The sequence below is a fragment of the Salmo salar genome, chromosome 16, assembly GCF_965601325.2.
Source record: "Salmo salar chromosome 16, fSalSal1, whole genome shotgun sequence".
In the NCBI taxonomy this organism is placed as follows: domain Eukaryota; kingdom Metazoa; phylum Chordata; class Actinopteri; order Salmoniformes; family Salmonidae; genus Salmo; species Salmo salar.
The window spans coordinates 80,916,447-80,927,976 of record NC_138306.1 but is presented as its reverse complement, the minus strand read 5'-3'; the positions used below and the strand labels follow the sequence as shown (position 1 = coordinate 80,927,976).

Sequence of the window (11,530 nt, the reverse complement as noted above, 5' to 3'; positions counted from 1 at the left end):
TCTTTGGTGAGTTCACATTGGGAAGTTCTGCACAGGTGGACAGTTGATCTGAATAGATGTCTCTCAAACAAGTAGAGTCATTCAGCTGTGCAGCTCAGGGCTCAGGGCTAATGAATAATGGAGACACCATGTAAGGGGATATGGGGACAAGCTGTCCCATAACGTGATTGGACAGGTAGCTGCCTTTATTCTTCCTGTCATGTGACCAGTGAGCTCACCAATGGGTTATGCAGTACTTCCTGTGCTACTCTGTCTTTGAGGCCCTAGATGTCTATCAATAATTCTGCCCTGAGTGCTGAAAAGAGATGTCAGTGGAAGTAAGGTAGCAATAGTTTAATAGTAGCTGGTTAGGGAATCTGATCACATTTAAATGGATCAGGGTTACACACCTTAAAGGAAAACTCCACCCAAAAGCTATCTATTGGTATGGTCCCAAATGTTGTTGATATAGTCCCAAATGTTTTGCATGTCAGCAATCAAGTTTTCAAGATATGTAACCTTCATAATACAGAAATACAGCCGGTATGATACATTCAGCGTCACATGAAAGTTATATATCTTGAAAACTTGATTGCTGACATGCATTTTTTTATTTAACTAGGATAGTCAGTTAAGAACAAATTCTTATTTACAATGACGGCCTACACCGGCCAAACCTGGACGATGTAGGCCAATTGTGCGCCGTCCTATGGGACTCCCAATCACGGCCGGTCGTGATACAGCTTGGATTCGAACCAGGGTGTCAGTACTGACACCTCAAGCACTGAGATGCAGTGCCTTAGAACGCTGTGCCACTCGGGACTATATCAACAATGGACTAATGAAACAAATACCAGAGTAGCATGTGAAACATCTGGTTCCTGTGTTGTGACAAATAGCAAGAAGAGTGGTGGTCTTTGTGGTGTCTATGTTCAAATGTACTTTTCTTGTGGTTGTGTCTGGGACCAATAATAGACTAGTCTACATGTTACAGGGAGTTTAATACTTCTAGACCAAGGCTTTCCCCACCCAAAGATCATACAGGATATGGTATGTTATGACCTTGCCTTCCTTGTAATTTAGCTGTTTGCCTCAAATTAAACGTCATTTTGAGACTTTTAAAAAAGTGGGAAATGGGTGTGGTTTCCACAGTGTAAACTATGTCTGTATTCACATTGGTCCATTAACACTGACCAGGAATAGAACGTCCTTCTAAAGGTCAGAATGACTACCCAGGTAGGCTATTATAGAGATAAGACAAGACACATACGTGCAAATGACCATACGGGGACATTGAATGAATAAACTTCTGTGAATGTCTTCACAATTTCAAGTAAATCCAGAGAAACTACTGGGGAGCCTTTTTTGTGGAGCTGGTGAGCGTTTCCAAGCCTTCTGCTGCAAAATGGCTGCCTTGACATCTTAGAATACATTACGTCCCTCTGGTGTGTTTGCTGGTGTTTTGATTTGTTTGGCGCGCCAGGTTTTGTGTAATCATTTTAATATCCTACCCTCCTCATTTTACAGTTTTTTCCAACTGCTTACACACGTTTTCAAAACTGTCTCCTTTTTTCAAAACTCTACACACAATTCCCAAAACTGCACACACAAAATGCAACACTGCATTCAAAATGCCATAAACACATGTCAGAATGAAGCATTTGCATCAAATGGCAAACACTGCTTTCATAATAGTACATTTTTGGATATACCATGTAAACACTGTTGTTCTAAATCTAAAGCTCTTTGGTCTTTCATAGGCTTATATCTACATTTCAATACAATGTTCTACAGTGAAAGTAATCTGCTGAGAGGGGTAACAAGTACACTGTAAACACCAATGCAATGTAGAAACAGAAAATATTTATTAGGCCAAACATTACTGTTGTATACAGTAGCATACAACAAAACCATAAAATATGTAAACCAAAAGTATATTCTTTAGAATACAGTAAAGAACACAATTGTGTGTGTGGGTCCCGGGGGGGCAGTCCAGGAATTGGTGGTGGGGGGGGGGGGGGGGGGGGGGGCAGTCACCAGTGCTAAGCTACGCTTCATCTCTTCTCCGGGCTGGGTCTGGCCACAATACTTCGTCCACATCACAAGATACGGTTTCTCTTGCCAAACATGGAGGGAAGTATCTCCTAGCATGGCGTATCCAACCTTGGACAGAGGCAACCTCTATGTCCCCACATGCGTCCGCCATTGCCTGGAGAAGCGGCATGCGGGCATAGGGTTGGCGATCATACACTTTCCAGCGCCAGGCTGAGAAGAATTCCTCTATGGGATTTAGAAAAGGTGAATACGGGGGTAGGTACAAACTACAAATTGTGGATGGGTGGCAAACCAGTTTTGGACCAGAACAGCCCGGTGAAAACTAACATTGTCCCATAAAACCACAAATCTAGCAGGCTCCTGATCTGGATCAGGGACAAGCATTGTGTAAATTGCATCCAGAAAAGGGAGCATATGGCCGGTGTGGCATTATGATGGAGGACCCCGTTTTGAGTGATGGCAGCACACATAGTTATTACCCCCACGCTGTCCAGGGACATTGGTAATTGCTCTCTGTCCTATTACATTTCTTCCACGGCGCCTGGTTTTGGTGAGGTTGAAGCCAACCTCATCCACATAAATAAATTCATGGCGAATTACATGGGCATCCAGCTCCAATACTCTGTAACAGACAAAAGGATATACAGATGAGTAAATATGGTATGTCTGAAGTACTGGAAGTAGTGTTGCATACATACCTCTACAAAGTCATGTCACATATTCTTGACTGTCAGAGTTTCTCTCAAATGGCTCCTTGTAAAGTTGTTTCATCGTCACTCGGTGCCGTTGGAGGATGTGTTGTATGGTCGACAGGCTTACAGCATTGATGTTGTTAAATATGGTGTCATTATTCAAGATATGCTTTTATCTCTCGAATCCTAATTGCATTGTTGGCCAAAACCATATTTATAATTGCAGTCTCTTGTACATCTGTAAACAAGCGTCCTCGTCCTCCATGATGTCTTTGCCTTTCCACTCTGTACAGAATTCAAACAGTATGTGTTCAGTATAGGAACTGTAAACAATGTACAAAAAAGGGTAGTACAGCATGATAACCAACCTCATTCATTCAATGCAGTGCAGTAAATGGATGGCTTAGAGTTAAATGTTTATGCAATACTATGTAGTCATATGTATTTTACAGTACATTACTGTAATGCTAAAATAGTCATTAGATAGTTGCATACCTGTTCTCATTTCTGAAGGTTCGAATTATGGACGCCACTGTAAATCGACTCAAGTTGGGCTGGACTCTCAGTCCAGCCTCTCATGGTCAAACTGTGGTTGATCACATGATCAACAAGTGTTGCCCTAATCTCATCAAAGATGGCGCTCCTTCCTTCTCTTCTTTTCTTTGCCTTTGCCCTCGTCCTCCTCTTCCTCTTCCTCCTACTCCTACAGCTCTTCGTCTTTGAATTTGTCCTCGTTGTTGTCCCCTGCCTCTCCCTCCTACTCCTCTTGCTCTCTGTCCATTGTTGGCATCCATTGTTCAAAACAGGTAAGCTGACCTTTGACCTATTTATAGGCCTATACTACAGTAAAGCAGTGATTGGTTAGTGATCAGTTAAGCAATTAGTGTTTGCACATGTGAGGAGTGTGTGTGTGACCTGGTGAATAAGTGTAGCATTTTGATTGGTTGTGTTTGGAAAAGGAAAGCAAGTCACTTCCTGTTAGATTTTTGTGTTTTAGGTAGAGAATTGTGTGTAGTACATTTTACATTTACATTTTAGTCATTTAGCAGATGCTCTTAGTCATTTGGTGTGTAGTTTTGCACTTTGAGTGAGAGGTTTCAAAAATCGTGTGACATGAAAAGATTTTGTGTGTAAGCAGTTGGAAAAAACTGTAATACAGACATTCATCAGGATTTTTGTGTCCAAAATACATTTTTGATTCGTCAAGGCAGCTCTTTTACAAGCTCTTGGATGACACATATGACATACAATATATAGGGCCTTTTACTGTTATTGTAATGTCATCTGTAATCAGTAACTGATTCTATTTTTTCAGTAATCTGCTTAACGCTGGCTGTCTGAGACTGAGAGCACAGGAAAAAAGGAAGACAATTAGAGGTTAGACAACCCTTTAAAAGAGGGAGTGAGAGAGAGGCGTGAGAGAGAGAGAAGTAGAGAGAGAGTGAGGCGGCGGGAGAGAGAGAAGTAGAGCGAGAGAGAGCGAGAGAGAGACAGTTTCTCTGGTCTAGTTCAGGCAGTTCTTTTCTCTTCTCAAGGCTACTTGGATATTACTGGATGGTACTGTGCACTGCAACGCTAGCCTAGCTCTCTCATCCTCCTCTCCTCTCGTCTTCCTCTCTGCCCTGTACGTGTGTTGGGAAGGTGCCTGTCTCAGGTGCAGACATGGCCACCTCTGTGCTCTCCAGGATTATTCTATGTCTGGCTATATCTCTGGTTCTGGTATTGACAGTGACCAGCCAGGATGTCAAGCTAGGTGAGTGGACGGTGCTGCACTGCATGACTTATGGTCTGACTGACGGATGATTGTGTTGATTGCTATTGCTTGTACTGAGTGATATGAATTGCTTATGTGTTTAACTTTTTGTTCTACATTTTTTTACTGATTGATTTAATTTATTTAATAATTAGAAGTAGTAGGTTGCGCCAGGCGCAGACAACATTACAGACATAAACATTGTTGAAGATAAAAACACAGCCAGAAAACCCGGAAATGGTTCCAATCGTTTTCCAATCGTTTTCTCACCCTTTTTTTTCCATCTGGGATTTTAGAACTACTTCATATAGCATGATAGCCTGGTCTGTGTTTGGTGTAGACTTACCCTGGCATGACATTTTGATAGCCTGGTCTGTGTTTGGTGTAGACTTACCCTGGCGTGACGTTTTGCTATGCTGTGCAAATCTCTCTCGGACAAGGTAACTTTCATAAATAATTAGCATTAAAACAATTTTTTGAGTAAATTGAAGTGAATAATTGATAAAACTCACCTTGTCCAAGAGAGAATTACATGGCTATGAAAACGTCATGCCAATCTAAGCCTACACCAAACACACAATTCATTAGAATTTTTTGTAGAATTCACAATGTGAAAAATGAATGGGGGAAAAAACATGTTTTTATGGGTATTATGATGCGTCCACTGTGGCGGACTATTGTGGTCCTCTTCGGCAGGTAGATGGCAGGTGGTCAAGATTGACACATCACACACAATGCAATTTAAAAACAACAGTATAATCAATTACTACTATATCAACCTTATCAACAGCACAGAGGTGCCCGTTTAGGAGTCGCCTCATCAAAGAATACCTCTAATCACACCGACATACTATTTCTCCGAAGTGACACCTTAAAGCTATTCTCTGAAGACAGAGTTTTCAGGCAGCTTGGTAACCCGTTCCACAGAACTGCAGCAGAGTACAGGAATTACTTTTTTCCATGGAGATCTTGAGTCTACAGGGAACACATTTTGAAAAAGTCCCTCTGGGAACAAAGGATTAGGGTTGCAAAGCTACCCGTAATATAACAAAGTTACTGGAATCTTCAGTGATCTATGGCAATCTATGGTAACTTTGGTGATTTAAACTTGAATAATACAAAATATATATATTCATATATAGTCTTCATTTTTTTTATATCTGTGTCCATATTATCCATGAGTTTCTAGTGGATAGACCATATGGTTCAAGAGAAAGAGCATAATTAATGAAACAATCCTCTAACCAACAATGGCATTAACTCTGCAACTCTTCCAACTATTGTATTTTTTCACAACTGCCACCAGTTTGGCCACAAAACATTTACAACAAAGACATATTGACGTAGTAAAATAAAAGTGTCTAAAAATATATAAATAATATTTCATGCTGGAATAACCCTCATTAACACAAATGGTATTCACTAAGATGATGGTTTATATTTCGGATAATGTTTTACAGTTTTGTCATTCCATTTTATTATTTTAAAAATCTTCTTATTAGACATATATATATATATTTTACATGTGATAAGCCACACAGAGGGACAGATATAATTACAAACACCTGTGATAATCTGAAGTACCCAAAAAGGCCCTTAGATGTCATCTGATAAGATTCCATACATTCCTTGAAAGTTACCAAACTTCTGTTAGTTTACTGGTAAAGTACTCGAAAGTTTACAGTAATATACCCTACTGTTGCAACCCTTCTCAGGATAGATCAAGCATATCAATGAGTGGATGCAACACTTTTATGCGTTTTAAACTTTAATGGGCCATATTGAACATCTATAGGTGCTGTATAAGCAATGTTCATATTTCCTTTTCTGTCTTTCTATTTCCTTTCTTTTATTTTTCATTATTTTTCATTTTAAGTTTGTGTTTTTGTTTACAGGCCTCAATATCACAATTATTTTCTCACAATGAAATATAAAGTACTAAAATGTGTCTTTTTTTTTACTGTAGGAAGGGGTTTGTTTTATAAGTACCATCATACCTCTCACCCACAGCAGGTTTGGTCCAGTTTACAGGCCACCCTGTCTCTGGACCACGTTGGCCTTGCACTCAACATCACACCTCAAAAAACGGAAAATAAAACAAACACTTTTAATGGATGCTATTTTCTCATTGTTCATATTGTAGCTTTTTACAAGACAGTAAATAAAGTGTTCAAATAAAACTAATGGGATAGGTTCTCTCAGAAATGATGTCTGGATACAAACATACATACATGGATAGAATCCATATTTTTACTTCGTTTTTACAAGGCATGTCAGTTAGGAACAAATTCTTATTACAATAACGGAAACAATTTTTGCATTCAGCAAAAATACATCCCTCTTAGACAGACTACGTGGTAAAGTGGTGTTGTGTGCATGACAGGCTGGCTTGCTGACTGGCTGGCAGGGCTATTTCAGTGCAAGGCTGAGGCAGAATGAAGGGTTGTAGAGCGGCATGGCCATAATGATGTGGGGACGGACCAAAATAGGCCACTGATTTTGGTCAGGGGTTTGCCAGAGAGCGACCGGACACACCCAGTGAAATGATGCATGCTGGGTATGAATATGCTTCATACTGTCGGCATCCACGAAGCCCATATCACTTTATGAGGATACTGTCTTTTAACAGCGAAGAATGTAAGTTACTGATGCGGTGATCAAAACATATTATTGAGTCTGGTTTCTCCAAAGGAATCTTTTCCTTGCCACTTTTGTATCTGCTTGTGTAGTGGTGGGTCAATCAAGTGATAAGTAGGCCTAACCTTGCCTGCCACCTGGGCCCAGTTTTTCAAAAGTTATCTGTCTGGATTTCATCTATCGGATAAGATGAAATGCATAGAAACAGAACTAATAGAACGGGAGTCCCTATTCAAGTCAATCATTTGTCTGTTCTATTCATTGTATATCATGTATTTAATCCTATCCGATAGGTAGATAAGGCCCTGATGACTGGTGTTAGCTCCCCAAGCTGAAGCCTAGGCTTTAGCTCAGCGGGTGAAAGCAGACTTGTTGCAGGCAGGCAACCTGAGTTCAAACCCAGTAGGTCACACTTGCTGTTCGGGGGTTTAGGACCATGTTGCTATAGAAAACGTGTTATTGTAAAAAGTCACAGGTATTGTGTAGTAAGGGTGCTGCTGAGGGGAGAACGGCTCATAATAATGTCTGGAACGGAGCAAATGGAATGGCATCAAACACCTGGAAACCATGTGTTGATGTATTTGATACCGTTCCACTTATTCCGCTCCAGTCATTACAACGAGCCCGTCCTCCCCAATTAAGGAGCCACCAACCTCCTGTGGTGTGTTGTTTGAGCAGCTCTATGCTACATTGAAAAAGACAAGAAAACCATACTTTCCAAAATGTTCCCCCGTGTTCTTTAGCTGTAAAACAGTATACTATTGGACAATGTGTGATAGTGCTTGATAATATAACACCAAGATCACTTTCACCTGACTTCACAGCTGAGCAGCACAGTGTCATAAAAGTCAGTATGTAGTGGGAAATTATAGCAGGCGGCCATATTGGATAATTAACTCAAGAGGAACGGTGTTATGGTCCATGTGCAAACCACAAATGGATTCAATTTACAGTAAGCACAGGCCTCACTTTTATAGTGATCAAAACTCTGAACATAATGGATTTAATAATAACACCCTGGTTGGTGAAGTCAATATACATATTATTGATTCATTTACACTATTCACTGGGGTACAGCTGACTTAATAATGTTATAACATTTTGTAAATGGGAGTTGGTCCATATGATGAAGCGTTTAGATTCCATGGCTGTGGAGTTAGCTGGGTGTGGCCTCTCATGGCTGGGTCAGAAATACAGCTCAGCCACAGGCACATGCTAAGCATAACCTATAATACAGGCCGTTGTGGTTTTCCCTGAAATAACTCCCGCTTTTGAAAAGTAGCTTCTCTCTTGGGGAGACGCTCGCCCACATAATGAGTACTTAGAAGTTACGTTTTTCATATAAAACTGGCTAAGTTTATAAAAGTGAGATTCCGCAATGATACTACATATAGTACTGCAGCAGGTGGTCAGTGTTTCTCCTAGTTTCACTCCCTTTGTTTCCAACAGACACGACCCCGCCTAGATAATGCCACCAAGAAATGCTTGGGTTGTTTCTTGCTTCCTGGCAGCATCTGTATTGGAGCGATGTTTCCCAGATTCCCAGATGAATTGTGAAAAGAGCTTCTGTTCTGTGCCATCGACCGTGCTGTATAACATCTTCCTCTTATCGTCAGTGAACTTTAGTCTTAGGGATCTCATTGAAGTGGGAAGAGCAATGTAGGCACCTATTTATAAAGGTACAAAAATAACATCAAGCCCAGAACCTGAATGGAAAGTCAGATTTTTTCACTGTCTTACTCAGGACTTATGTCTTACTATATTTAGATGTAGGCCTAGAATTTACAACTTCAAATGACAAGTGGGGAGATTTTGCTAAGTAACGTAATTTTGCTAATTTTGCTAAGTAACGTAATGATTTCTAATGACGAACTTCCTATTTTGTCATAGAAAATTGTGAAATTGCTCTTATGGTGAGCAATCGCCCTACGCAACTACATCCTTGGTATGAGCTTCTTCCAAGGTTCATAACATTTAACTTCACATTTTGACAATGAGCAGCTTCACTGAAAATGATAGTTGTGTGGAGCTGCTGCACCAAGATACATAAAGAGTAGGTCAGGACATTCTATCCTGGGGACAATCTGAGACGGTGTTAATGTGTTACATTCTTCATAAAAACCCTAAACTGAACGCTTCACGCATTGGCGAGTTTGTGGCAAGTGAGCTATACTTGATTTAACAGAATTTCGGACGTGTACTTAAACACAATGACACCAACACCACATTGTCCACATTACAGTAAACGTGTCTGCCACCTAGTGGCCATAGAAGAAACACACAATTTACAATACTAATAATTTAGTCACATGGACACTCATCAGATCACATGGTCATTAAAAACTCCCATCCCTAATCAGGCCTCCTAAACAACCAATTGATTCTATTGGCCAGAAATGGTCATTCAAGCTTTTTGTCATCTCTGAAAATCCCAGAAACATGGTGGTGTTGTTTCCTAGTGTTATTGTAGGGGGTTACTCTACCTCTTACCTCATATGGGTTGAGGACATAACATGTAAAGATACGTGTGTAAATGCTGTTTACTTGCTCTGGCAGGGCACGAAGACAGCTGTGCCGAAAACGGCAAAGTCTACAGCAACAACGAGATTTGGAACCCGGAGCCATGTAAAATCTGTGTGTGTGACCTGGGGACTATTACCTGTGAGGACGTCCGATGTGAAGACCTAGACTGTAAGGAAACCAGCACCCCTGAGGGAGAATGTTGCCCTGTGTGTTCTGAGGCCTCAGGTACCCAGGGCCAGCAGGTTACCACCTGGGATAATCTGCTACCAAAGATCAAAACAGGTGACTACATTCTCACCACATTACATTGATCCATGTTTTACAGTTTCAAGTGCCCGCTAAGATAATTATTCCTCATGGTCATGATGGAATGGTGTTGTTACATTTCTTACAACATTCTAATTACAGTCTCACAACATCCTCTCAGTTCTCTCAGTATTTTCTAATAGGATCTACGTCTGATTCATGTTCTGTTCTTCAATCTCCATGACTCTGTAGAGGAGAAGAAGGATGAGACCTGCAGGAACAACGGGCAGGTGTACGCCCACAACGACATGTGGACCCCAGAGCCGTGCAGGGTGTGTGTCTGTGACAGTGGAACCACCATCTGTGAGGAGGTGCAGTGTGAGATGGTGGGGAACTGTGAGAAGGTGACCATCCCTGAGGGAGAGTGCTGCCCCGTGTGTGACAGCTTCTCCAGCGCTAACAGGAGGATAGGTGAGATAAATTATATATATGTGTGTATATGTATATGTATATGTGTATATATATATATATACATATGTATATACATATACATGTATATATACATACATACATACATACATACATACATACATACATACATACATACATACATACATACATACATACATACATACATACATACATACATACATACATACATACATACATACATACATACATCATTACCTCAGACGGACTGTGACTGCAAGGTATTGCATGGAAATCCAAGTGTGAAACGTAGCGATTAAGTTTGGATTCCCTGGAGGTGTCTCACTGACTGATGATAAGAGGGGAAAACATACTAGATTTCATAGTGTTTCAACATATAACACAGTATCAAGTCATTGAAGATCACACGTCAAATTAAGGATGAAAGATCTACATTAAAATCTGATTTCTTCCTTACCCTTCATCAAAGAAATGATGGTGTTCAAGGTGAGTAACGATAAAAGATATTCTCAATTTTCGGTTTTCCAATTTTTACTTGGACACACTCCTGAATATTAGCCCGAGTGCCAGTCTGTTTGTGTTGTCATGCCAACTCATTGTCATATTTGGCTTGACCATGAGCAATGGGGTTGGTAAGAACACAAACAGATCTGGAACCAGGCTACCTGAATAGCTGAGCTGATTGTCACATTGTTATTTGATGCATTTGATTTCCAGGGTCAGAAAGGCGAACCTGGTGATATCCCTTATGTAAGTCTGTGTTCATACATCTCAGAGACAGTGCATCTGTTAATCAACAATTCATGTGACTTTTGACACCTATTCTGACAACTGTTATCAAAAACATCATGCTGTCACTTTTATAGTGGAACAACTGTTTTTGTTTGTTTTTTGTTTCCAGGTCGTGGGGCCAGTAGGTCAACCCGGACCAATGGTGAGCACTCTGTAGACATTTCTTTTGTGCAAATAGTCCGGGCAACTATTTGGTTACCTGTTCAGGAGTCTTATGGCTTGGGGATAAAAACTGTTGAGAAGCCTTTTTGTCCTAGACTTGGCACTCCGGTACCGCTTGCCATGCGGTAGTAGAAAGAACAGTCTATGACTGGGGTGGCTGGGGTCTTTGACAATTTTCAGGGCCTTCCTCTGACACCGCCTAGTGTAGAGGTCCTGGATGGCAGGCAGCTTTGCCCCAGTG

At 40.7% G+C, this 11,530-nt stretch overlaps 1 protein-coding gene across 1 annotated transcript in view; it reads left to right on the top strand.

Annotated features, from left to right (window-relative positions):
• The first annotated feature begins 4,165 nt into the window (after nucleotides 1-4,165).
• LOC106574883 (uncharacterized) overlaps nucleotides 4,166-11,530 on the top strand; it is a 44,095-nt gene continuing 36,730 nt past the window's right edge. Inside the window, exons 1-6 of the mRNA XM_082963025.1 lie at nucleotides 4,166-4,479; nucleotides 9,673-9,921; nucleotides 10,138-10,356; nucleotides 10,805-10,821; nucleotides 11,053-11,085; nucleotides 11,237-11,269. Coding sequence (XP_082819151.1) covers nucleotides 4,389-4,479; nucleotides 9,673-9,921; nucleotides 10,138-10,356; nucleotides 10,805-10,821; nucleotides 11,053-11,085; nucleotides 11,237-11,269 — 642 coding nt within the window. The 5' untranslated portion in view covers nucleotides 4,166-4,388. The remainder of the gene's footprint in view (nucleotides 4,480-9,672; nucleotides 9,922-10,137; nucleotides 10,357-10,804; nucleotides 10,822-11,052; nucleotides 11,086-11,236; nucleotides 11,270-11,530) is intronic.